The sequence below is a fragment of the Rhinolophus ferrumequinum genome, chromosome 12 (genome assembly GCF_004115265.2).
Source record: "Rhinolophus ferrumequinum isolate MPI-CBG mRhiFer1 chromosome 12, mRhiFer1_v1.p, whole genome shotgun sequence".
NCBI lineage: Eukaryota > Metazoa > Chordata > Mammalia > Chiroptera > Rhinolophidae > Rhinolophus > Rhinolophus ferrumequinum.
This window is the reverse complement of record NC_046295.1, coordinates 505,734-533,631: the sequence shown is the minus strand read 5'-3', so window position 1 is coordinate 533,631 and position 27,898 is coordinate 505,734. Positions and strand designations below refer to the sequence as shown.

Below are 27,898 nucleotides of genomic sequence, written 5' to 3'. Positions count from 1 at the left end.
CACATGAGCAGTTACAAGTTTTAATCTTGCTCCTCAGTACTAACATGGGCTAATCTGTGGGAGCAGCTTATTCTAGTGTCACCCAGGGTGCAGCCACACCAGGCTCTGCTGAAAGGTGCTTTTCTCTTCAATGTAATCCCTCAACTTACTTCGTAAGTAGTATATGAGAACATTTACATTACAGATAAGTGGTACATGGTGGAGAAATTCTTCTTTCAAGAGGACTTATTCTCTTCTTACAAGGTATGTTTTCATGTCTTTTTTTTCATATACCATTCACAATTATTTTATACTTGATACTAAGGGGATATTAATATTATTAACATAAATGCTTGTAAACTACATGATGAAATGTAAAGATTATCTGTAGAATTTCTTAAAAATCAGCACTTAATTACCTATCAACCTAAAATTATTCTAGCTTTTTATGTTTTATATATAATTAATTTATTTTCAATATAATTATGACTTGTTTTTTACAGTTAAGTGAAAACCTGTCATTATCCTTTTCCATAAATATAAACATGATTGATTTAAAAAACCATTTAAACAAGTATCTGTATGTTCTTGTAGGAAAATAATATTACCTTAATAATTAATGATAAGGAAGTTTAAGAATATCACAAATACATTAAATGAAACATTAAATATTCCTTTCAAAATGTAAAACTATGGTATTTTCTAATACATTTTTAAATATATGATTACGCAAATGTCATTTTACTTATACATTTGAATATTCATATTTTCCCTAGACATGTCTTCCTTATTCTTATATAATAAAATGTCACTGTACAGTTGAAATGGAAATGTATAATTCCAAGAAAGCGTATTTGTCATCAATAGCTTAATTCGCTCTATATTCAATATGAAAAATTAGAAACTTTTCACAAAATCCATAGTCTGAATTTAAAACAAAGATTGCCTTTGTCCCATCCCAAAATAATTTTTTTAATTAAATCTTATATTTTAAAAATTAAACAATGTATTTGATATTCCAGTCCCTCAAAATCTAAATGGAATACATTATTCTTTCTTGTTAATTTATTCAGAGGTGTGACAGCCACAAATAATGGCCACATGGTGTAGGCTTAAATCACAAAGAAACCTGAGGGGTCTGTATCTCTTTAAAAATAAAGTGGTTTTTTTAAATACCACCAAGAATCACTGAGTTGTTTTAAAAAAGAGAAATAAAAATATGTCATACACCCACATACATGTGAAAGCATCCTGCTGTTTTGTTTTTGATATTTAGCAACAGTGCTGTGGTGGGAAGATGAGGGCATGTGCAATCTTCTGTTACAACTAAATACTTCATTAAAAAGAGAATATTCGATACTTAACCTGAGGTTTGAGACCAAAAGATTAATTTTGTAAGTACAAGTCTTAAGGCACTACAGGAAACAGCAGAACAATGAAAGGCAAGAGTGTTTTGCTTTTGAAGACAGCAGCTAGGTTGCCAGACGCACTGAAAAACTGATGAAGGACAAAACTGGTGTAAGAGGACAGCGTCTGGCTAGTACTCACTCAGGTGCTCTTTATACTTCTAAGGTCAAGTTACTATTTCTTTAAGGACAGTATAGTCTACAACGGTGTTTGGTTCCATGCCCAGCAGGTACTGTGACTACGTTTCCAAATGCACATGGGGACACTGGACTTAACTTATTCACTTCCAGGGCTGTGCCTGAATGTAGTCTGATATCTTCTGTGAACAGACTATGTCCTGCAACATTTGTGTACTGAAAACTACTACTGGCTCTTGTGAGCTGAGAGAACTATTTCAGCCAAGGGGAAACGTTGCCAAGCAGACCTTTAAGCACTGGATTTAAAAGCACAGTGACTTATTTTCCTAATAATAGTGTCTGAGAGGAAATACCATTTTACTTACACAGATTTTCCATTCTAAGTTTGTGGAACATTTAAGTGGAAAATAGGAGCTTATGCAAATTCAGAAAGACACTTCTTAGCTGCATTTCCCATCCTGAGAACCTGGGCAAACCTCACCCCGTCCTCTCCGAGGAGAGTCCAGTAGGTCACTGGAAGTCACTTGTGGGATTCTGACCCCCTTGGAGGAGGCCGTGCAGAAGGGTGAACAGTGCAGGGCCAGAGGCCGGCCTCAGCCTTTTCAGATGTACAAGGAGCAATGGGAGCAAGGTCTCTAACATGCCATGGTTTATTAACAAGACAATTACTACTGAAATAATATTCCAAATAGTATTCTGATTAAGAGACACTTGAAAACAAAATCCAAAGCTTTCCATGAGTAAGCTCTGGCAAAGTGGTCTAAATTGGGAAAATACTGAGTCTTCTTGAGAACAAGACTTAAATATTTTTAAAGATTTTAAAAACAACACTATCTACTGCCCAAACTAATCAAGTAAGAACTTGAGCCATATTAATAAACTCAAATTTTGAAATAAGACAAACAACTAAAATTCCCATCATTTTAAATGAGAAATAATATTCTCTATATTCTTTCTGAATAATTGAGGGAAAAACATTGCTACGTAGTATTCTCTCCTGGGCATATCAATGTTTTTCGACTGGTGAAAAAAATTGCTGAAGTAGAATAAGGTGAGGTTTGGGGTCTACAATCACTTGTACTTTATCAGGGCTTTGTCATCTCAGATTTGAGGATGTAAAATAAATGGTGAGTTGCTCATGGTATCGAGGTTTGCCTGACTTTTCTTTGCAAGTAACCAGGATATGGGAAAGCAAAAACATAAGATTAATCTTCTACGGCTAACAGAAGAAGAACTAGTAGAGACAAATGTGCCAGAAGGCATTTCTGGCTTCAATAAAGAATTTCCTATGAACCACAGATGAACAGTGGAACTAGGTGCCTCTTGAGGTGTGCTGTCTGATCCCTCTCACTGGAGTCATGCACGCAGAGAGCCTCTAACACCAGCAGGGAGTTTACTTAGATGACATGTCCTGCTTCCATGGGTCTCCTCTCTCACTCACCAGAGGGAGGGCCCAGCAAAGGCTTTCACCACCAGCAATGGAAAGCTTCCTGATTACCACAGATGTGCCACTGTCTCAGCTAGCGGGCCGGAGTGCCCCCTCATGGACGGCAGGGAGGGTCTCACATAACCAACCAGTCACTGGAAGAGACAGAGGAAGGGAGGGACACTGGCTGAGGTGGGCTGGTCAGGAGAGAAATGCCCCCCAAGTCTGGCCTCTTCATCTGTGCCCTGGCTTCTGTCTCCTCACAGCTCTGCTCCTCACGTGGCCTGCACCCCACTCCCAGGCTCTCTCAGGTCACGGGGCCGCATGACTGCCACCGGAAGCGGAAGGACAGGGTGGCAGGAGCAGAGGTGGTCCCTGGCTGCCAGGCGCAGGGAGGGTCCGCGTGCCCTGCTTTCCCACTTTGGCTCTCTAATACACTCCTCTTGTTATACATATTTTTAAAAGCTCTATGGTTTTCTTGGGTCTATACTGCAGGTATATTAAGTATTAAATAGATTTTTCTGGTCTAGATTGGGAAACTAGAGCCCTTATACTTCTAAGTTTCTGTAAGACAATATGGAAATGCAAACAACCAGCCAACACAAAAACGACTTTTAACTAAAATCTTCATCTCCCATGGACTAGAGCAAATGGGGCTAGACTTCCAGAGGGTGTGGCCCCAAAGAATTTCCCAGGTGGGCACCGCTACTGCACTTTTGGGGGCCAGTATATAGGAGAACTTTAATTGTGCTAATGCTACAGAAATCGTAGGAAAAGGCCGAAGTACAGGGAGGACCAGAGTTAAGACAACTTTGTTGGCAGGCTGATATTTAAAGTATTAGGAAAGCAACATATTAATGTTAAAAATATGTACCAGAGAGGAAAATAATCCTTCATTCATAATCCCAAGATCTCGCTTAGGTTTGTGTGTTCTATTTCAACCTTTTTCTCCTGTGTATTTTATGAATGTCTTCATTTCTATTAGTTTCAAAGAGTAAACTGAGGGTTTTGAAGGGTAGATAGAGCTACGGTAAACAGCTTTCCTTTCCGAGCCTGGGGACTGCACATCTGGCAGCCCCTCCGAACTGTGTGAACCAGGTGTGCACAGCCAGCAGGGATGGACTGCACTTCAGTTCTGTTTCCTCACCTAGATATGTTTGGTTAGTTTTCCATGAAAAGCACCTACGCGCTTTTACAACAAGCCCACACTTACCTGAGAGGAGTGGAGTAGGAGCTGCGGTTTTGGTTTCTGAGCAAGGAAGAGGGTAGGGATGGGGGTCCCATGCAGAGCACCCTGACCTGCCAATGCCACAGAGTCCACATCCTACACTGGGCCTGGTACAGAGTGGGCACCTGACAGATGCCCACTAAAAGACTCCAGCAACCTCAAAAAAAAGCCAGACACAGGATCTCAGATGACATTTAATTCAACAGCTCCTCTGCCAAGGTTAGGGACCGCTATGGACACAGAACACAGCTGCATTGCAGAACAATGTTAAATAAAATGGTACCAGGGATAAGCTTTGGTTTAGCTAAGGATCAAGAACTGAATTAGCTACGGAGTGAGAGTTTTGCAGGTCAAGGCAAAGCTGGGAACCAAGCGTTAAGGAGCCAGGAACCACAAAGAAGCCTAAGGTCAAGAAACATGAGGGATCAAAGTGAGGCAGGCAGCCAAGCGGCAGAAATAATGTGCCAGAGACAAAGTGATATTGGAAAAGAAGCCCAGTCGACCTCAGCCAGCCACCCACGCCAGGATTCCATGGTGATGGGAATAGGGAATGCTAAGCTACTTGTCTCCCAGGACGGCTGACAGAAGCTGCCAGCACAGTTTCTCTTTCTGCACCATCCAAATCTGACCACACAACCACTCCGGCTCCCACTCTCCCAACCCAAGCTGTGCATGCACCCCTTTCTGTACAGAAAACAATGTGTGGGCTGGCTGGAGAGGAAGAGATGACAGACTATGCCTGTAAGGCCACTAGATTTGTGGACAAAAGTAGAGTGTTCCCACGTGGGCTGCATCAGATGCGGAGAACGGGTTAGGACACATGGGCTCTAACTCGGTTTCTAATTATCTTTGGTTGTGTGGCCTTGGGGAAGCCACTGGAGCTCTTTGCACATCCTATTACTCCTGGTTAATGTGAGGGATGCACCTAGAATAAAATCTGAATTGACACTTCCACAAGGCAGTGCAGAGTTCTGAGGTGGGATTTCAGAATAAGGCTGTTAAAATTTAAAAAGCTTTGGCTGTTCTCAGATATGTCCTATAATCTCCTCTTTCCTGGCACAACTGAGTGTGGGTTATCACAGGGAAACCTCACGTATCAGGCTGGTGATGTCCAGCCACCCAGTGGGCAAAATGTTCATGTTGCCATTTAGGTTTCGAAGAATTAAACAATGTTAATTGTCAGGTTAATAACCGATGACAGTAGGGCTGCTTTTTGTGGGTTTTTTTTAACTTTCTCTGGTGATTTAAAGACATATCACATAAAAATGAATATTTTAATTAAGTTAATTCACCTCTGGTTCCTAAGTCCAGAAAAAGAGAGTTAAAGCTGATTTCTAGGTTCTGAGAAATTGTAAACAGCTGGCATAATTCAACCATTTGGGGGTCCAGGTCTTCCTGAGGCAGGAGCAGCTCTCACTGACTCTGGACGCCCTAGTGCTCAGGCACAGCAGGCCAGCAGCACTGCTCGGTGGCCCAGCTGAGGGACATCTGGGTGAGTGTAGATGCCCTCCTGCCAGGACACAGCTTCCCCAACTGGCATCTGTGCAGCCAAAGGCATGCCCAAAGAGAAGCTTGGCATGCGTCTGTTTTGGATGATTTCATAATGCTTTTAATTTTTAAAAATTATAAAGAATGTATGTTTCACAGGTGATGGTTAAGAAACCGTGATATGTAAACACACTTGTGGGAACATCCACCATCGGATAACAACAAATCTATGTTCGAGGGTTCTTGTTCATACATTCCAGTATTGTGTGGGCCTTGAAAAATACAACTGAAAACAAATCCCCTCAAAAAACCAAACAGAATGCAGTGAAAATATGAATAAGAAAGAACAGTCTAGACCTCAGAGGCTTTGGATCAGGTATTAGACAATGGAACCCATTAGAAGGAAGAAGTTCAAAACACTGGAAAAAGTGACCAGCTCTGAGAGTGAGGTTAGGGAGGAAGGTGGGCGAGAGAGATCTGTTAAAGAAAACTTCCAGATGTTATGCTAAGGGGTAACGAGGGTTTTACTTTGGAATTGACATAGATATTAAGGCAATGGTAGGATTTGTGGAACAGTCAGGTATGGAAATCCGCTTTTGTCCTTAAAAACATTTACTAGTTTCCTAACGATAAAAGTTGCACTTATTGCTCATTATAAAAATTTTTAAAAAAAGAAGACACAAGAAGTGTCATGGTTTTACTACCCATATATTATCATCAATGAGGTATATTTATATCACGATTTTTGTTTGTTTGTTTGTTATGTATGGATCTTTTATATTTTCTTTTTTTCCAAAAAAAGAATATTTCACATTTTAAACATCTTCGCAAATATTTTGTGGGATACAAAGTATTTCATGAATTTACACTATTTTAATATTTCACTTTAACCATAGTATTATCTTTAATTTTTTGCTATTATAGGTATGTAATTTTGTGATGAACATCTTTATGCACATTAGAATTATTTCCTGAGATTAGATTCCAAAAAGTATAATTATTGGATAAAAAAATAAAAGATTTTTTAAAGCTTCCAATGCATACTCAATTGTTTCCCACGACTTCTTATAAATTTACTCACATACTGGTAATGGATAAGAACGCCATTTCGCTGTACAGGTAGCCCCTGTATAACACGGTTGTTACTAGATTCCTAAAAAATGCCGTGTTATGCAAATTCGTGTTATACGAAACAAAGAACTAGTATAAAAAGGGGGGTTAAGTTCCAAAAATTAAAAAAAAAATACTATTATATTTTTATAATTAAGAGAAATATCTTTATTAAAGCAATTTTCACCAAAAGTATAACATATTAATATGTATTAAACAATATTTTCTTCATCGTCACTACTAAAGACCATTAACCGAGGGCGTTTTATTTTGACAAGATATCTTAATTCTCTGAACTTAATTGGCCATGAACAAAATGGATTAAAAATTCTACTAAATTTTAAAATTCTGCAGTCAAATCTGATACAATATCCACGCTTGAATAAAAATTTCAAATGAGATATCTTTTGCTCTTGAAAGCTCTTATTACATTCCATTTTGTTCGGCGATTTCCCTAATTTAGAATGAGATATTTTTTGCTCTTAAAAGCTCTTATTACACTCCGTATTGTTCAGGGATTGCTCTAATTCTCAAACCGTGTTAGAGTGAAACTGTTATAGAAGTGCCATGTTGTACAGGGATTACCTGTACTCTTGTCAGCTCCGAGAGATGTACAGACGCAGGAACTGTATCTGTTTAAACCTTAACTTACTCTTCAGTGTCTGCTCAATCTCAGGTTGGTCCCCTACACCAGACGACATGAAGGAGTGTATGCTCCTAGTGCTCCTGGCTTTGTGCTCCGCCAAACCCTTGTTTCACCCTTCCTACATGACGCTGAAGAATATGATGCTGAAGGACATGGAAGATGAAGGCAATGATGACACAGACCCTGACAACTCTCTTTTTCCAACAAGAGAGTCAATTAACCCCTTCTTCCCATTTGATCTGTTTCCAACGTGTCCGTTTGGATGCCAGTGCTACTCAAGAGTTGTACACTGTTCTGATCTAGGTAAGAACATATGTCAACTTGTTTGGGAAAATAACATCATTCTGGGAAATTAAAAGAATCGGAAAAGTCCTCACTGAAATTTCAAAAATCAGCTGATTGACTGTAAAGGGAGTTTTCATTTAAATTTTTTGGGAAGTATAACAAACTCCAAAGTACATCCCGACTTATTTCAAAAATCAGAGGAAAACGATGGAAATTTCGTATATATAGAATATTTCCTTTGCTTCCTACATTTGAACCAAAGTGCTTCATTTACTTTTCTTCTTTACCTTAGGGTGTCAGCAGGTTGAGACTATGCTTTCTGGTAAAATTCTACAATAACAAAATTAATTGACTGTGCAGGACAATAAAGAGGTTATAGAGTTGTGAAATCTCTAATCTAGACATTTTAAACGTAACGTTCTATTTGTTTTGAGTGATTTGAGTTTAGAATTGTCTAGAAAAGAAGTGGCTGAACTAAATTACTTTCTAAAGTACCTGCTGAGTATTTTTTTATTTTTTAATACTTCTAATGAAGGCATTCTCAAATAGAGGGATACTCATACGCTTCTAGGGGAAAGGGTGTGAGGGAAATTCACAACAAGAGTTGCTGTACCCAGCTATTTTCAAAGGGGGTGGCTCAAACCTGCCACGCGGCGGGGAGCCGAGGTCTGGCACCCATCTCCCATCAGGGCCACGTCCACAGTGCATACAAGCAGATGGTGCCTCTGAAAGCTTTCGACTCATTTCCTACTGCTACAGCATTTGTGGCAATAATCAAAGCTTATTACAATCCACTCTACAGACTTTAACAAAACTCACGATAAAAATGTATCAGCTTTGACACAGCTGGATGTAAACTGAGCGGGTTCAGGGTAAGATTGTGACAAAAGAAATGTCCATCTTTAGCACAGACCATCTGCAAGTGAGGGCCTTCATATTTGTTCCAGAGGAAACACTACACAGCTCTGCTCCAGTGCCTGACTGTCATTAAAGAACAGAAAAACCAACTACCTCATGACAGACAACTGGTTGCAAATAGTGTTTTCCTAAATATTTAGCTTTGAAAAATTTACTGAATGAAATTCACTTAAGACTATCTGTACTAGCCTGACACATATCTTTAAAATGACATGTCACAGTTAGCAGCATATGCTACATCTGCCCCATGACCACTGACAATGGAAAGGGTTGGGACACCTGTGGCTTCTTCTCCCTCAGGAAATGAATCTCAGAGCTCCTGATTTCATCGGGGTAGCGTGGAGAAGATCTGTCAAAGTCTACAAGGTGTGATCAAAGAATACAATGATTGTTTAAATTTTTTAAAAAATTATTCCCCTCACTTCAAACACACTTATCCCATCATTCTTGCCACTTTCTGAAACAGTTCTGGAAGTCCTCTTTCGTGAGTGTCTTAAGTTGTCCTGTCATGGCTGCCTGAAATGTCCTGAATCAATTCAAACTGTTTACCTTTCATGGTCGTTTTGACTTTGGGGAGGAGCCAGAAGTTGCACAGTGCCAGATCTGGTGAATAAGATGGATGAGGACACACGGTAATGTTTTTATTTGACAGAATTGCCATACTAGAAGCGATGTGTGACATGGAGCCTTTCTGTTGTGATCACAAAATGTGGTGAATGCTGCTGCCGAGTGCCATCGAATGGAAAGGCAGGGATCTTCAACAATAGGAAGTGGCACATAGAACCTTAGTAACAGTGTGTACAAATTTCAACTCGTTCGGTACAGTCAGTCGGGTGTGAGCTACGATTGAGAGAAGGTGTGTTTTAAAGTGTGCCATAAATCATCCTCCATCATGACAACGCTCCGTGTCACACATTGCTTCTGGTACATGGCAATTTCTGTCAAATAAAAACATTACAGTGTGTCCTCATCCACCTTATTCACTGGATCTGGCAGCATGCGACTTCTGGCTCTTCCCCAAAGTCAAAACGATTCAGGACATCGAGGCAGCCATGACAGCGCAACTAAAGACACTCAGGAAAGAGGACTTCCAGAACTGCTTCAGAAAGTGGCAAGAACGATGGGATAAGTGTGTTCGAAGCAAGGGGGAGCATTTTGGGGGAGTTAATGGCAATCTGTCTTTTACTGTAAGAAATTTTTTTTTTTATTTAAACATTCACCGTATTGTTTGATCACACCTCATGTGTTACCAGGCCCTTTCTGCAGGGCTCCCAGCTTCCTACAAGACCTTCCATTTCACTTTCTAAACAAAACTGTTACCTTGTTAGCCTATCAAGTTACTCCCCCCTTTCCCTCTATCTGTGGTCAAACTTCTTAAAAGAGTTGTCAATTTTAAAGTATGGAGGGAAGGCTATGGAGTTAAATATTGCTATTCACAATATTTAGATACTGAATTCTTCAACTGGGGCTATTAAATATAATACTACCTTCAGGAGTAAGGACAGCTCCACCAAAAGCGCACCAATATCTGAAACTCACTTTAAAATGCATAAAAAAAGATGAACTGATGGATGGACAGTAAGTATAATATAGTACAATGTTGATGGCAGAAAGAGAATATTGGTTTCCACTGTAAAATTCTTTCAGCTTTTCTGTATGTTTGAACATTCAACAATAAAATATTGGGGAAAACAAGGCCCAGTGCTCATTGAGCATAACTACTATATGGAATGACTAACAAGAAGCAGGGTGGGCATGTCCAGCCAGCCAGGGATAGCAAGAAAAGGAAGGAAGAAATGCACCACCTAGTCCTGGTAATTTTCTGCTCTTTTTTGTTTTTAATTCAAGAGGGAAAAAACACATTTAAATCTTTTAAATAATTTAATTAACATTTATTGAGGATGGTGTGTCCTCACCACAGTACACTCACGTAAAGAAGAAGATGCAGTTGTACCTGAACCCGAGACGACAGAAAAGGAAGGTGTTCTTGCACCTGTAAAGAGGAATGGGGAATAACAGGGGGCCCAGGTATCTGCAGATTGGAGCACATGGCTGGGGGGTGATGAAATCAGTAAGGTATACCACACGCCCTGATGACAACAATAAGTTATAGATGCGTATGTTTTTGAAAATCAAATAATTTATGACTGATTAGAGAAGCTCATTATTAAAGGAGATGGGTAGTAAAATTTTGATAATGTATATGAAAATAATCTAATTCATATTTCCTAAGAATAATTTCCTACATGTTAAGGCTTCTTAAAATGATCAAAACTCACAGACTCCAATTTAGCACTACAGCAGCCTGAAAATTTGCAAAGATCTTTAATATTCCTCAGCCAAAAGTGCATCAGAGAAGCCATGCCTCAGCTGCTGGTCACTTCCTCACAGTCATATTGTCATGCTGCAATTGACTTCCATTTCATGTCACCTTGCAGCAGACAAGCAGCAACAGCTAGACCCAGTTAGACACCTTGTAAAAACAAATAAGTTACTTGAAAAGGTCTTTAGGCTCCCAAACAACAATGTTTTTGTTATCTGTTACATGTTAAGTAATCAGTTACTTAATGGTAACCATGGATTTTAACAAATGCACATTTCTAACATATGAGCAATATAATCTTCAGCATATGTGTATGTAACATGTTTGTTTATTTCTCAGGTCTGTCCTCTATCCCAAGCAACATTCCATTTGATACTCGAATGGTTGACCTTCAAAACAATAAAATTAAGGAAATCAAAGAAAATGATTTTAAAGGACTCACTTCACTTTATGTAAGAATCTATGCTCATGTTTTCAAATATTTAAGTGAAAATATCACTGCTAAAATGATCACTCATATTGTGTTTGTGTAACAAGTCTTACTTTTGTATGTGAAGAATGACAAAGTCCCTGTTATTCAACAGTGTTCTAGTTAATGAAAAATTATACACCAAGTCAATTAATAATTTAATGCAACTGATGTTTACTTAATAACGGCCAGGTGAAAGGCGGTGGGCTAATAATTAAGTAAACGGTCCTTAAATGAGCTTATGATCTACTTAGGTAACCACAGTAACTACACACTAAAATACTGAATAAGACAATGATTATTTACTTATTAATGAGTTCCTACTCATTAGCATACAGTATAAGAAAATCTGTCCCCAAATCCATTGACTTATCTTAAGGCATCACAAATGTATCTAATTGACTAATATATAGTTGTATAGCTTTTTTTCTAGATTTTTAAAGGTGAAAAAGAATTTTTCTTTACTATATTAATATTTTAATTTTCTAAAATTCTTTTAGAAAGAATTTCATTTCTTTTTAACATTTTGAGCTGCTAGATTTTAGCAACTAAAATTTCTCATTTCATTTGGAATTAAGTTGGGAGATGGCCTTATCCCACCGTATCACAGGCGTGGGGTGCTGTCTCTCGCCCTCAGCGTGGAGAGGGGGACAGCCTCTCTTGTGCACGAGGCTGTGGTGGGAAGTCAGCATGGCCCTACAGGCCGGTTCCCACACATTCATGTTGTGCTGCAGAGAACAAGTGTAAAAGTGTCACGTCAGTGGAGCTACAGCACCAAGAGAAGGGAGACACACCATGACCACACCTCTCTTGCTGCCATGCATGTAGCCTCTTACCTTCCTGTGTCTGAGACGGGAGGCCACCCTGCCTGCCCACGACCCTCGGGTCAGTTCCCAGCAGACAGGGAAAGAGGACCACTGAGTCCCAATATGCAAACCAGCGCCTAATCGGTCAGCTGGATGAGCAAGGACAAACAGGAGATCATGTCCTAGGACCGGGAGGCATGCTCCTTACCTGGCTCTCCTGCTCACTCCTCGTGCCAAGCCTGCCTGGAAGGAGCCACGACAGCCTCCCTGCAAAGCCAACCTCTGCCCGGGCAGCTGGGCTCGTGGGCCTTGACTGCTCCCTTCCCTTTCAACTGTGCAGTGCAGACAGCCAGGACTTGGCTGGGCTCCAGCCTGCTATCGTTTCTATCTATACACCATATACCTATGGAGCTATGTACAGATAGAGATACAGCAGCTAGAAGAGCACGTATTTACCTTTTAACCGAGGTTTCACTTAAATATCAAGACAATCAGAATAGCGGTGGATTCCATCAAGGATCTATCCAGTCCGCATACTCACTTCACACCACAGAAACGTTTGGAGAACAGTAAGGCCATTCTTCTACTCTCCCAAGTTGGAAACACAGCTTATGAAGTCTTCTACCACTTCTTCAACTTATATTCAGCTATAACCACAAAAATAACTAATGCTATATTTAATACTAAAATCATAAAAAAGGTTTGAATTTGTCTTATCATTATTTATTACATTTTAGAAGTCTTCCAGGGACTTAGTCCACATGGACTCCTGTTAATCACTCAGAAATGACAATCTAAAAGGTGTCAGAAGCCGTGTAGACCTCCTTAATTTTCTTTTAGTTAATTTCTACAAGGTGTTAGTTTGGAGGGTGAGTGTCCTATAGTGAGGAGAACTTGAGCTCCAATCTTGGCTCTCCCAGAAGTGTGCGCTGGGAGAGTGGCTTACTTCTCTAAGCCTGACCTTCCTCGGCTATAAAAGGGGTGAAAAAGTAGCATGGATTTCAGAGTGGTCATTTAGATTAGATGAGTGAATCCATGCAAGGTGCCCAACTGGTAACTCCTGTTGCCACCAGTCTAGTGTTTCCACACTGGCCAGTGTACTAATGCAAAGCACTTTTGAAAGCACCTACTTTATACTTAAATTGTGGGAATATTGTAGATTTCAGAAAACATTTATTTAATTATAGGTACCTGTCTTTAAAGGGAATCAAAATGTTTTTTAGATAGTCTATAAATTCTGTATATTGTATTTCAGCTGCTTATTTGGCACTGTGGTTCTTATACAAAGGACAATCCAGCATTAGGGAACAAGTGAGAGCAACACACACACACACACACACACACACACACACACACACACACACCCAGGTCATTTCCAGTCTATGATTATAGCCACATTCATCAAGAAGAATTTTTGTCCTACTTCTGAAAGGCTATATTTTCCTCATCTTCTGTCCTTACATAGAACCACATTGTTTGGGGCTCTGTGACTACCACTTTTGGAATTTTTATGTAAAAGCCAACACCGAAAGTACAGTTTAACTGGAGACACTCTGCTCACCTAACTTGCTGGGGCATCATTTGATGGCTCTATGCAAAAACTCTTCCCCCATTTTGTATGACTTATACTTCTTTCATGCATCTCTGACATGGGGGTGGGGGGACTGTGTATGATGGTGACCTCACTGAGGCACACATTCCCGTGGGGGCTCCTTACACGGCAGCCCACAGGAAGTGCACAAAACTGGAAGCACAAAGTGTGGGCAGAGGGGCCTGGCTTGATAGGAGGCAAGTCACTTTTCTTCCCTGTGCCCATTTCCTCTACAATATAAGGAAAGAAATAATTTCTACTAAATTTACCTCATGGGGTTGAGCGAGGATTCACTAGGTTGTTATCCCAACCCCCAACCCCATATTTCAGTATAACCAAAGGAAAAGAGAACAAACTCTTCAGTGGCATTATACATTCGGAAAGGAGTACATTCTACCAGTTGGTAACCAGCTGGTAACAAAATGTAGTTTCATCTCTTCTCCTAGGCTTAACTTTTCTCAGGTCAAAAATTTAACAGTAGTGATATGTCTGAAAAGAGGGTAAGAACAGGGAGAAGCACAGCACCTACAGTGAAATGACTGAACCTGCCAAAGCATTTGTATTTCTTCTGTGCAACAACAATAACACCAGAGAGGCTACGAACTCAGTCTGGAAACAATGGGAAGGTTGCTGCAGAATGGGCCTGGGACAAAAGTCATACAAGGAATGAATCTAGAGCTGCTCCCTGAAAGAACAAGAGGACCAGAGTAGTAGAAAGAGACAGAAAGTCCTAAGGATTGCTAAGCCATCTGCCATCACCCCTGGGAAACATCGAAAATTCTTTCTGCAAAATCTGGCAGTAAATCAAGGGCTAAGCCATGTCCAGTTTGCAGTGAAAATAACTGCTAGGGTGACAAGATCCGGTTGCCAACGACCTGCCCAGTTTGGGTGCTGAAGTTCCCATTTTCCAGCAGACAGAGATAGCAGCCATCAGAATCCTCAGCATGGCACAAGGCGCTTGGCAGTGGAGAACGCAGACACACTATTACAAGCTCTCTGACAGTGGGGTTGTTGTCTCCTCCAAAAGGTGCTGCCACCTCACACTGAGAAATATCCACAGAACCGAGAAAGGGTGCAGTTATTCCTCAGGACTCACCAGTCCCTGACATATGTCTCAGGGCACATTGTAGGGAAAATGGTAAACATTAGGAAACATGAAAGAAGTGAAGTTTTAAAAGTAGACAAAATCATTCAAAAGTGTGTTCTGTGTGCACTAAAGTTAATTTTGCAGAATAAATAGGTTTTAAGATAAGATGAAGATCATACCATCAATCACTTTCATCAAGGGAAAGGGAAACAGGAAGGGGGTATCACGTGAACACATCACCTGCTCACAGACAAACAAAGGCACAAAAGCAACCACTAAAGTTTGCACACTGCTCCAACTCAGTAGTAAATACTCTTTTTCAGTTTAGATTGGACTGAGGAATTATTTACATGGCTAATCAAGTATACAAAATGGCATAATTTGCACTGATTCCCATGAGTGACTAAGTACTGTAGAATGCTTGTAAATCAAACCTGCTTCCTACTATGGTGTAACTTTTTTATGTTCTATCTAGGCTTTGATTCTGAACAACAACAAGCTAACAAAGATTCACCCAAAAGCCTTTCTAACCACAAAGAAGTTAAGAAGGCTATATTTGTCCCACAATCAACTAAATGAAATACCACTTAATCTTCCCAAATCTCTAGCAGAACTCAGAATTCATGATAACAAAGTGAAGAAAATACAAAAGGAGACATTCAAAGGAATGAATGCTTTACATGTTCTGGGTAAGTTTTTGCAAATGAATGGGACTTTTAGAAATTGTAAGTAATGTGCAAAGGTAGAGATTTTTATCATCATTATTAACAACTTTTATGACTGATCATTTCCCAAATTAATTTTTTAAAATCTAATAATCTTTACCTAGCTAATCCATTTATAAATCAATTAAATATTAAACAAAATTTATAGCACTGAAAGGTGCCTTTTGTAAAATACATACACACACATGCACTCTCCAGAATCCGTTCTGAAACACGTAGTGTGGTTTCTATTTTCCGACTGCACCCTAATTGATAAAATCTATTATTCTCATTTAATTTAAAGGTAGTATTTTAAAGATATTGCACAAACTACTCAAATATAGTGTACAAAATTAATTCAAATATTGTTTGGAATGTACATCTCACTTGGAATCTGCTTAAGATTACTGAGCTAAGGAATTTTTTTGTTGTATATTTTATTTATTTATTTTTTTAATAAACTTTATTGGGGAATATTGAGGAACAGTGTGTTTCTCCAGGGCCCATCAGCTCCAATTCATTGTCCTTCAATCTAGTTGTGGAGGGTGGAGCTTATTTCCAAGTCCAGTTGCCGTTTTCAATCTTTAGTTGCAGGGGGCGCAGCCCACCATCCCATGTGGGAATTGAACTGGTAACCTTGTTGTTGAGAGCTCCCGATCTAACCAGCTGGATCTAACCAGCTGAGCCATCCGGCCGCCCCTCCGGAAGCTCAGGAGGAGCTCATTGTCTTCAATCTACTTGTGGAGGGCACAGCTCACTGGCCCATGTGAGAATCTAACTGGCAAACCTGTTTTCAGTGCTCGCGCTCTAACCAACTGAGCCATCCGGCCGCTCCTTGTTGTATGTTTAAAATTCTATCCTATTTTACTTCTAACACCTATGGAATAACGATCCCATCTCCCTCTGCAATATCCATTCAACATTCATAACTAATATTCTCATTCATTAATTCATTTATTTAATTCAACCAAGTGCCTGGCACTTATCAAATCACCTCACTGGCATTTCCTCAGTTATATTTGTTAACCAAGTAACAGTTTCTAATTGACTTATAATTTTAAAAGTTTAGTTGAGAAATAAATGCACACTGGCAAACGTAAATGGTTTGAGTTATATGAAGGATGATCTTTTTTCCTAATGTAAAGTTACCACAATGAATCCTTGGTCATGCTCATGGTTGGAAGACAGTAGTAAGTTATTGATATAGTAATTCAAAGCTAAACAGTGAAACTGTTATATATTCCAGCCTCGGTAACATAACGCAGTGTTCTCCTGAGATTGACAGAAAGGGAGTAAATAGGCATAGAGACAAATATACTGAGTGAAAGAGTCTGAGCAATGCTCCTATTTCTCAGAACTTTTTTCGGATGTGTACCTCTGCATAGTCAGTTTCTTTCTTATACAACACATGTATACTAAATTATGTAATTTCCCCCACAGAAATGAGTGCAAACCCTCTTGACAATAATGGGATTGAGCCAGGGGCATTTGAAGGCGTGACAGTGTTCCATATCAGAATTGCAGAAGCAAAACTGACCTCGATTCCTAAAGGTTTGTGTTTCCGTTAAGATAAAGTATTTTTTTTAATTGTCATCCTTAAATGACCATTAAATGTAATGGTGTATTGTATAGAATTGTATACAAAATTGTATAATTGTCAAAACCACACTATAATCAGAATCCTTTTACCAGTATATCCTGTCAGTGTAGTATGAAAGTTAGTGCTTTTTCATGCACACATAAAAAGCCATATGTAGTGGGGTTTTGTTTGTTTGTTTGTCAGTATGAAACCAAACTTGTTTTTTCTCCAGTGAGAACAAACATTAAGAGGAAATAGACTTTTTCTTTTCCTTCTCGTTCCTGAAACTTACTCACCTAGCCTTGTCATTCTGTGAAATACCCATTAGAGTGAGAATCTGTACCGAGAGCAGAGGCAGGTGCCCAGGCCAGAGGCCCTCGGCCAGGCTGTCAGCGCGGACTGACGGGGCGGGCCTCTGTGGCCAGGCTGGGACAAGGGGCTCTGGCGCGCGTGAGTGTGAACTGGGCCAAGGGCCGCACACCGTTTCTTCACGTGGGGATTGTGCAGACTAATGAGTAAGTGCCTAGAAAGGTCTGAGGACAACGCTGAGGACATGGTCAACGCCCTCTCAGGACATAACTGTCACCAGAATGAGAACCACACTCTTTATCGTGTGACGTGAAGCGGGCACCTCAAAGTAAAATGCTTCTTGTCGGCTACTGGGCTAGTTTCCAGTGCATCACTTCGAGCGCCCAGTCTGACGATGACCTAGGCAGCACTGGCTTTGGCAGGACCCATGCTCAGAGTCCGCTTTCCCACCCCTGACAAGGGCTTTCTCTCTGCTGTGGTCACCACCTGGATCAGAAAGAACCCCTATAGTTAACAACTTATTTTTCTTTCTCATAGCTCTGTCTTTCAGTATCCACAGCAAAAGCAGCAACTTTACCATAACTCTCTTTCGACTACCCACTTGATCCAGAAGATAAAACAAATACAAACTGATAATGTAAAAGACACAGCAGAGCTGCTATTAGTAATCAAGTGACAATATTTTGCTTAGGAGAAAAATGATCTAAAGTAAAAGCGGAAAGATTTTGTTTTATATACAGGAAAAATCTGTTTAATTCAGAACTACACAACTTAAAAAAAACCACCTTAATTTAGCTTTCAAGGAGGTGACAGCTTTTCTACAAGAAACCTAAAATGTTATACATATTTACCTTCTCAGCCTTAGAAAAATACAAAGCCTACCTAACAAATGTCTCAACTTACATAACTATGCCTTCAAGAGGCTTATGACAAAGTGATAACCCCCCTCCCCCAATCTATTGCCCCTCTGACATGGTATATATCTATTACAATTCCATTGACTCTATTCCCTATGCTGTACTCCGTATCCCGTGACTATGTATATTAAATTATAGTTGACATACAATATTATTCAACTTCAGCTTCAGGTGTACAGTGCAGTGGTCAAGCTGTCTACGCTGCCCATGAAGTGGTCTCCCTAACGAGACAAGTGTCCATCTGACACCCTACAAAATCTTTACAACATTTTTTATTATATTCCCCAAACTGTCTTTCGTATCCCCGTGGCAATATTGCAGCAACCAATTTATGCTGTCTAATCCCTTCCCCTTCTCCCCAATCCCCACCCACCTCCCATCTAGCAACCAACAGTTTTTCCTCTATTTCTTTGAGACTATTTCTATTTACTTTGCTAATTTATTCAGTTCTTTAGATTCCACATATAAGTAAGATCATATGGTATTTGTCTTTCTCCGACTGACTTATTTCACTTAGCATAATGTTCTCTAGGCCCATCCATATCATTGCAAATGGTAAGATTTCATTCTTCTGTATGGCTGAGTAATACTCCATTGTATAAACCTATCACAGTTTCTTAATCCAGTCATCTAACAATAGGCGTTTCAGTTGTTTCCAAGTTTTGGCTATTATAAATAGCGCTGCAATAAACATAGGGGTGCATATATTTTTTTGAATTAGCGTCTTGAATTTCTCCAGATAGATACCTAAGAATGGAATTGCTGGGTCAAAAGGTAGTTCAATTTCCAGTTTTTTGAGAAACCTCCATACTGATTTTTATAGTGGCTGCACCAATCTGCAATCCCACCAACAAACAGTGCATAAGGGTTCCCTTTTCTCCACATCCTCACCAGCACTTGTTGTTTGTTGATTTATTGATGATAGCCATTTTGACTGGGGTGAGTTGGTATCTCGTTGTGGTTTTTATTTGCATTTCTCTGATGGTTAGTGAGGTTGAGCATTTTTTCATATGTCTGTTGGCCATCTGAATGTCCTCTTTAGAGAAATGTCTCTTCATGTCCTCTGCCCGTTTTTTAATTGGGTTGCTTGTTTGTTTGGTGTTGAGCTGAATGAGTGTCTCATAAATTTTGGATATTAACCCCTTATCAGATATATCATTGACAATTATCTTCTCCCATTCGGTAGGCTGCCTTTTTGTTCTACTGATGGTTTCCTTTGCTGTGAGACCATCAATAAAACAAAAAGGCAGCCTACTGAATGGGAGAAGATAATTGTCAAGGACACATCTGATATTGTTCTGTACACCTGAAACTAATAATTAATTAATTAATTAATTTGGGTTGTCTCTCGTTTTGGAGGCAACCTCTACTCTGCTTATGGAGTAGATCTGTACTCAATAAACTACTTTCACTTTGCAATAAATAAATAAATAAATAAATAATCCCTATGACATTCAAAATCCAGTTTTTTGTTTTATAACTTATTTGCTAAAAATGTTATGACTGACTGCCTAACTGCTATAATGGATCATTACTACCCCTTGTGACAGGATGAATTAGGACCAAAGGGTCCTACCACACCTAACAAGTTAACGTAAAGAGAGTGAAAAATGTTCTCCTTCCTATCCATTTGGAAAATTGTATTTCACAATAATATTGCATGAAGGGAAGACCTGTTTGAAGATGGGGTAGGAATAGAAATATTTATACAAAAGTTCGCTAATATTTGTTGGCAGTTAAGGAGCTTGTACCCAAATTCACACCTTTGATCATTTATCCTCCCAAGGCTACACTTTCTTTTTGGTGATCTGCCTTCTCCAGGCCCTGGGGACAGAACAGTCCCCTCGTGTTCTACAAATCCAAGTAGTTTCCCTGACTCCTCAATGGGAACACAGATTTCTCTCTTCTTTGACCTGCTATAACATATTCGAGAACTGTCTGGCACACTCTATGAAATGTTTCTAGTGATTTTTGTATGTAGATTGATTTGGTCAACTAATACTTAAGGTCTTTGAAAGCAGAACCTTTTCTTTTACATACGAAAGTCAAGATGTGGTCATTCCATAAAAATAATTAAGTTCAACTAATCAGAATTCAAGAAATTAGAACCCTTTCAGTTCAGAATTATTTTCCTGCTCTCTACTTAATTTACTTTTAAAATCCAAAGTAGATTCTGGAATCAACATAAATTCAGCCATTAAAATATTGATATTTATAAAGATGCTTTGATCACCTTCATCAGTCTTTACCACTTATCTAGTTAGGAACTGTTTCAGTAAGAGTTGAAAAAAAACCCACTTCTCCCAGCTAGGTAACTGGAACCTTCGGTTGGCAAATAATGCCTTATATTTTTAATTCTAGGTATGAGACAGAATACCAGGGCCTATATAGAACTAATAAAATGAATCTGACTGAATTTTCTGGTCAGTCTCTATTAATCTGGGGAGGCCTGGAGTCAGGACACACAGGTGAAAGGAGAAGGGAGGTGCAAACATTCACAGGGTCCCCGCCATGTGCCAGGTGGTGCTGGCAGATTAAGCAATTAAGAGATGCTTGTCTTAATTTATGCAGAAACTACCATTAAAAGAAAAGAATGAATACTGATATGCAATGGACCAAGCATATCAGATAGAGTAAAAATCCATGTGTTCATAGTGATACTAAAAAAAACTTTAGTGGTCACCTCTGGGCACTGTACCAATTCATTTCTTGAAAGAATCAAGCATCTGTGCGGCCTTTTGCATAAAACTGTATTACACAGTAAACAATTGATGACGAAAAGTTCTTTAGAGAAGAATTCCACCTAATAAATGCATAAGGAATGACAAAATCAGAAAAATCACCATGTTTCCACTCTTAATGAGGAACAGACCTAACCAGCAGTCATCAATGAGTGCTAAGGCCATCAGGTGGAAGGGTGATGTTCTGAGTCTAACCTGGTCCCCAGATCTAGCCACTAGGTCATAAGAAATAAGGGGCCAGAGGACCATGAGAAACTATCTTGTGGAAGCCATCAAGCCCAGCCCACAAATGCAAATCTCAAACTCAGTATCTGAAACAAGTCAATAGAAGAGGGAGAAAAAGGAGGGAGAATGTAGTTGAACACATTTTAAGAAATATAAGAACCAAATGTAAACTTTATTAGGATCCTGCCTTCAACAAATCAACTGTAAAACAATATATTTGAGATCATTAGGGAAATTAATATTAGATGACAGTAAAGAATTGTTAATTTTGGTGGATGTGATACTGATATGATGGTTATGTAAATAAAAGATGACTTTAAAGTTAGAGACATCTAGCGAAGTCTTTATAGGTGAAATGATATTATGTATAAAATTTAATTTTAAATTTTAAAAATTTAATTTTAACGTTTGTTTTAAATAAAAACAAATCAGTAAGTAAATCAATCATCAATAACTAATCAATAACAAGACTGGAAAGATGGAAATGATTGTTGAAGCTGGGCAACAGCATGGTGGTTCACAATACTAGCTTCTATTTTTGTATATGTTTGAAATTTTCCATAATAAAAAGTTAAAAAAGAGCAGATCCTTAAAAAATTGCCTATGTCTGTAAAGTGAAACTTAACAAGCAAATAATCAATGGAGCGTGATCTTACTCGATCTAACATAAATGTTTCTTTCCTTATCATTAGAACTACCATCAACTTTATTAGAGCTTCATTTAGATGATAATAAAATTTCAACTGTGGAACTGGAAGATTTTAAACGATACAAAGATCTGCAAAGGTAAAAGTTTCCAAAATCCTAACTTAGAATTGGTGGTCCACACGATGAAGACATTACTGAAACTTGTTGGAGAACCTGCATAGGGACCTAGGTTATCACTCTTGCTACTGGAGAGTGTGAAGGTAAAAACTGGAAAAAGCTGCTATTACTCTGTCTCGGTAACAGAAGAGGGCACCGAGGGGAAGGAGAAGATGACATATTTCAAATGTCCCTTTTGTTGATTACAGGTTAAAGAATTTGCTGACATTGAAGGAGAGGGCTGTTACATGCTAAAATGGGTTATTAAATAAAACCATTTCTATATATATATATATGTCAGGTTTATATTTCTAACTTGGTTTTCAGCTAACTATCACACCATCTGCTTAAGAGCTGAATTTTATATCACTTTTAGGCTGGGCCTAGGAAACAACAGAATCACGGATGTTGAAAATGGAAGTCTTGCTAACATACCACGCATAAGAGAAATACACTTGGAAAACAATAAACTAAAAAAAATCCCCCCAGGATTACAGCAATTGAAATACCTCCAGGTAAAACATTCTACTTGTGTTTTATAGATATTAGTACTTTTCTTTGTTTTTATGAAACCCATTAGTATAGTACCTGAAGCAAAGACCAAGCAAGTTTGCAAGGGTAGGTCACACATAATGACCCTCCAGGTTGCCCGAGGTATTTTATGCAGGAGAGTGGTTAGGAGAATGGTTTCTACCGAAAGGTCAGTGAAAACACTCATCCTTCCCTTTCTCCTACTGAAACTGAGAAAGCCATTGTGGCAGAGGTACTAGCTAATTTCCCAACTAATTTCAGGTTTCTGGGGTGGCAATGGCTATGTAAAGGCAGGACTGACTGACTGGTCAGGAGGAAACCAAGTAGAATCCCATATCCTTTCGTCTGGAAACATTTCCTGAAGGCGACCATGTGGACAAAGTCCCAGGTATTGCCAGTGTGGTGCTAGATTGGAAGTGTGTACACTTTTTTAAAAAAATTCAGGCCAGAATATAAAATCAAAAGTCAGTATTTGGAGCCTCATGAATACACGTTTGTTGTTCTTCATTATTAGAAATCGTTTCCTCCTAATCTGGCAACTCCTGACTAGCTGGGAGGAGCACAGAATAACTGGAGAATCTAATAAAGGATCTAAAGAGCCTCCCAAGAACAAAAATGAAGACAATATTTTGAACAGACTTTAGGAGGTTCACAGATCTCCCTGATTCTCACCTGTGGACCTCAAATTAAGAATCCCCACTTAATTCCATTTTACTGTAGTCTTTCCTTGCTATACAACGTTCTCATAATCCAAGAAGCACAAACACATTGAGAACAAGGCTGGGCTTCAAGCCACTTGCTTCTTCTAGATTTCTTTCCTACTTTAAACCAGTTTTGTTAACTGCACTCCTTTGAGACAGAAGCCGTCAAAGTGGATGTGCTATCTGCACGCATTCATCTCCTGGTTACAACTTTTGCTTTGACTTTTTCAGATGAGACATTTAAAAGTCTATTATTGTTAACCAGCACCACGCCCTGAATCCTTCCTCTCTCAAGCTGTCCCATCTTTGTGTACTTCACTCCACAACTGATTCCAGCTTCTTGCTAGTATTTCCTTTAAAATGAACAGAATTATAACACACACAGACAAGAACACAAGTCCTAAGGGTACAATTGAACAAATGTCTGCGCAGCAGACAGACACACGGCTGGCACTGTTTCTCATTGCCAGTGAGGTCCGTGCTGTTAACTACCTCTGCACGGACGCTGCGCTGCAGGGAAATGCACAGGAACCACAGACAGTGTCTGTCATAACACGCCACACACGCCACGACAGAGGGTAGAGGGGGCTCCCACACCGAACTCAAAGGTTTTAATAATGCCTACAGTTCTCATGACTGGCTCAGATCAATCTCACCAGGAGACGAAGGCAGAATCTAGTGGTAACAACAGCCAGAACCAATATCCTAGCTTAGCCAGCAAAAGGCTCCTACTTTTTCATATGCCCCCAAATTAAGGAGATTTGTTTTTATTTCCCAGAAATCTCCGTTGCCAAAAAAGACCAAAGAAGGAATTTAAAGAGGTGTTAAAGAGAATGAGGGAAGTTTCTACATTGCCCATTCTGAGCAATAATTTAATTTAAAAAGACTGCAAAATTGGATTTTGTCCATTGGTGCAAATAAAGATTCAACTATTGATGCTGTATTACAGATATGTATTTAAGATACCAACAGATATATTTTTCTATAAAGGAACTTACAAAAGAAGCAGCTCTATACCCTTCTCTCCCTTGATCACGGAAAATGCTAGCTAACAATTCTTCGCAGTCATATTGCAAGCCTAATTCTTTTTTTTAAATTAAAGTTTATTGGGGTGACAATTGTTAGTAAAGTTACATAGATTTCAGGTGTACAATTCTGTATCACATCATCTATAAATCCCATTGTGTGTTCACCACCCAGAGTCAGTTCTCCTTCCATCACCATATATTTGATCCCCCTTACCCTCTTCTACAATCCCCTTCCCCCCGTACCCTCTGGTAACCACTAAACTATTGTCTATGTCTGTGAGTTCTTGTTTCTCATTTATTTGTCTTGTTCTTTTGTTGTTTTTGGTTTATATACCACATATCAGTGAAATCATATGGTTCTCTGCTCTTTCTGTCTGACTTATTTCGCTTAGCATTATACTCTCAAGATCCATCCATGTGGTCACAAACGGTCCTATTTCATCTTGTCTTACCGCCGAATAGTATTCCATTTGTGTATATATACCACAACTTCTTTATCCATTCATCTATCGAAGGACATTTTGGTTGTTTCCATGTATTCGCCACCGTAAATAAAGCTGCAATGAACATTGGAGCACACGTGTCTTTATGGATAAATGTTTTCAGATTTTTTGGGTAGATACCCAGGAGAGGGATTGCTGGGTCATACGGTAATTCTATTCGTAATTTTTTGAGGAACCTCCACACTGCCTTCCACAGTGGCAAGCCTAATTCTTAAAGCGTTACATTTCATCCCTCTGCTCATTTCTAATCCTTTTAGAACACATTACTGTGCATGTGGCACTGCAGTAACCTCACACACACCTAGTCTGTGTTCAGAGGGGAGTGGTGTGTGCTGACCAGGCGTGTGCTCTGGGCCTTTCCTGAGTCTTACGCGTACTTCGCACACAGAACACTTCTGTGTCTGACACTCGGGCCTGAGTTGTTATATTAAGAATTTAACAGGCACAAACGCTTCCATATATTTTAAATGAAATATATTCAAATCAGTGTAAAACTTATGAACAAATGCTAACTATAAACAGAATATCTTCTTTTTACATTTACTGTGTTTTTAATCCTTTCTTTTTCCCACTATAACAGATAATCTTCCTTCATTCTAATTCAATTACGAAAGTGGGAGTGAATGACTTCTGCCCAACAGTGCCAAAGATGAAGAAATCTTTATACAGTGCAATAAGTTTATTCCACAACCCGGTGAAGTACTGGGAAGTACAACCCGCAACATTTCGTTGTGTTTTGAGCAGAATGAGTGTTCAGCTTGGGAACTTTAGAAAGTAATAAGTAGTAATTAATAATATCCATTTAATATAAAATGCAAAAATTGTTACATTTGGAATACTTGAACTCTATTAATAATGGTGGTATTATGTACAGAGGCAAAAATCTATTCCCACATGGTAAGTCCAGTGACTTACTTTAGGACAAAAAATTTCAACAGAATTTTGCAAAACTATTGCTACATCAGGATTAAGAGAAGTATCTACTGCAGTTTTCTTTTGCATACAAATGATTTTGCATAAATCTCATGCTTGAACATTTTTTCTCAGTAACAAAAAAAGACATTCGATATTTAACACTTTGCTATCAAGTGCATTTTAAAAAGAACTATACTGTAAATGGAATGCTTGACTTACAAAATCTGTGCTCTTTCATTCACTGTTAGAAAAACCAAACTGACAAGGACAGTGATAGGAAGAGTACGTACTGTTCTTATTCGTTCTTTAGTAACTCGGCAGAACTGTATGTTCCTAACAAGACTGAAGTATGGCTTGATATAATCTTACTCATGTTCTCATGTCTTAGAGCCTTACTGTCTGTATGTTTAAAACTAACCATTTGTAATGAAGCTTCAGTACGTGTTTATTACCAACTCGACAGACACTATTTCCTAAGAGTTGGGTTTTGAGCTAGAAGAGCACATGCTTTTCTTTTTTAATTATTATTACCCAATCGTAAAACCTGTATAAAATGCATAGTGTTTGTATAAAATCTGTAACACATTTTTTATTATCACAGTTATTATAAGCTTTTAACAGTACGTCAATTGTTAGATTATGTAACATTATCACCTAAACACTAAGGAATATTTTCAAGATGTCCCTTTGTAAGAACTTGGTGGGAAGAGCCTGGACACTATAAATTCTACACCAAATTGTCTCCTCAAATATGCACAGACTGGATAACTGAAAAACACACCGGGTTTAACTAAATAGGCAGAGCATTGAATAAAACACAGGAACTAAAGAGCTCTGTATAAAAGTTAAGAGTACTTTATGTATTTTTTATTGGCATCAACAGAGGTAAAGCTAGAAAATAAGGAAAACATTAAACTATTGGTTTGAAATAAAACATTTGTGCTTTGGTTTAATTTTTCTTCTCCCGCCCAAGGACTATTTTTTCAGAAAACTGTAACGTACATACAGCATTTTTAGCACAGTACTAATGCTTGTTCTTAATAACAGTACTGAAATCCTCCAAATTATGCCTGTGCTGTGAAAGAAAATCAGCTTTATGTTAAACTACCTCGAAAGTTAGATTTTAAATAATTTGAGGGCAGTAGAAAACATTGCAGATACATAAGAAGGGGTGGGACGTCCGGATAGCCAGGTGAAGAATGGGTAAACAGGCCTTGTTCCCCCTGAGGAGGTTCCTTGACGTTGGTACTGCTGGCACTCTGGGGGGACCATCCCATATGTGGAGAGAGGGCCTGTCCCGTGCTTTGCAGAATATCTAGCAGCTCACTGGTTTCTACCCACTACGATGCCAGTAGCACCTGTACGCCCCCAACCCCCAGTCACTGCAACAATGAACAATTTCTCCAGACATTGCCTAAGTGTGTGTGTGGTGGGGGAAGCCCAACTGCAGTTGGTTGAGAACTAACTGCTTTTATAGGAAGTGTAGGGTCTCCAACAGGAATTCCCGCCCGTTCTCAGGAATGTTTTTCGCTTTCCCGTTCCCAAATCCCAAGATACAAACTGTTTTCTGTTCTCCATGATGAATCGTTTAAAGTGATGGCCGATACTACCTGGGTTCAAGGAGCCAATTTTCCCAATTTCCCGACCAAACTTTTCTTGGGATTTGGGAACGGGAAAGCAAAAAAAATTCCTGAGAACGGGCGGGAATTCCCACCTGGAAACCCTAAGGAAATGTCCTTAGTTTCTAAATTCTGACACAAGTTTGGAAACTTGGAACAAAACAATTATTTTTATTTGGTAAAATTATAGTAGTGAGGTAACAGAAAGAGCCCAGGGATGCAGAGCTCTGAGTTGGAAGAACGTAACCAGAAATCCAGGTCCATTTACACTCTTAGGCAAGTCACAATCTCTTTGAAACTGTCTCCTCATCTATAAAGGGTAGGGGTGACAATACTGATCAATTAGGTTGCTGAAATGATAAAAATGCATATGAAACACTTTGTAAACCATCAAGATTCATAAAATATGAGTAACTATTATA

The 27,898-nt window shown here is 39.0% G+C and overlaps 2 protein-coding genes across 4 annotated transcripts in view; one reads left to right on the top strand and one right to left on the bottom strand.

Annotated features, from left to right (window-relative positions):
- CENPP (centromere protein P) overlaps positions 1 to 27,898 on the bottom strand; it is a 237,870-nt gene that overhangs the window by 95,469 nt on the left and 114,503 nt on the right. The window lies entirely within an intron of this gene.
- ASPN (asporin) lies at positions 5 to 26,785 on the top strand. Its single transcript, XM_033122658.1, has 8 exons — positions 5 to 243; positions 7,452 to 7,724; positions 11,287 to 11,399; positions 15,376 to 15,589; positions 17,045 to 17,155; positions 22,068 to 22,161; positions 22,556 to 22,694; positions 25,523 to 26,785. The coding sequence occupies exons 2-8, from the start codon at positions 7,475 to 7,477 to the stop codon at positions 25,718 to 25,720; spliced, it is 1,119 nt and encodes a 372-aa protein (XP_032978549.1). The 5' UTR covers positions 5 to 243; positions 7,452 to 7,474; the 3' UTR covers positions 25,721 to 26,785.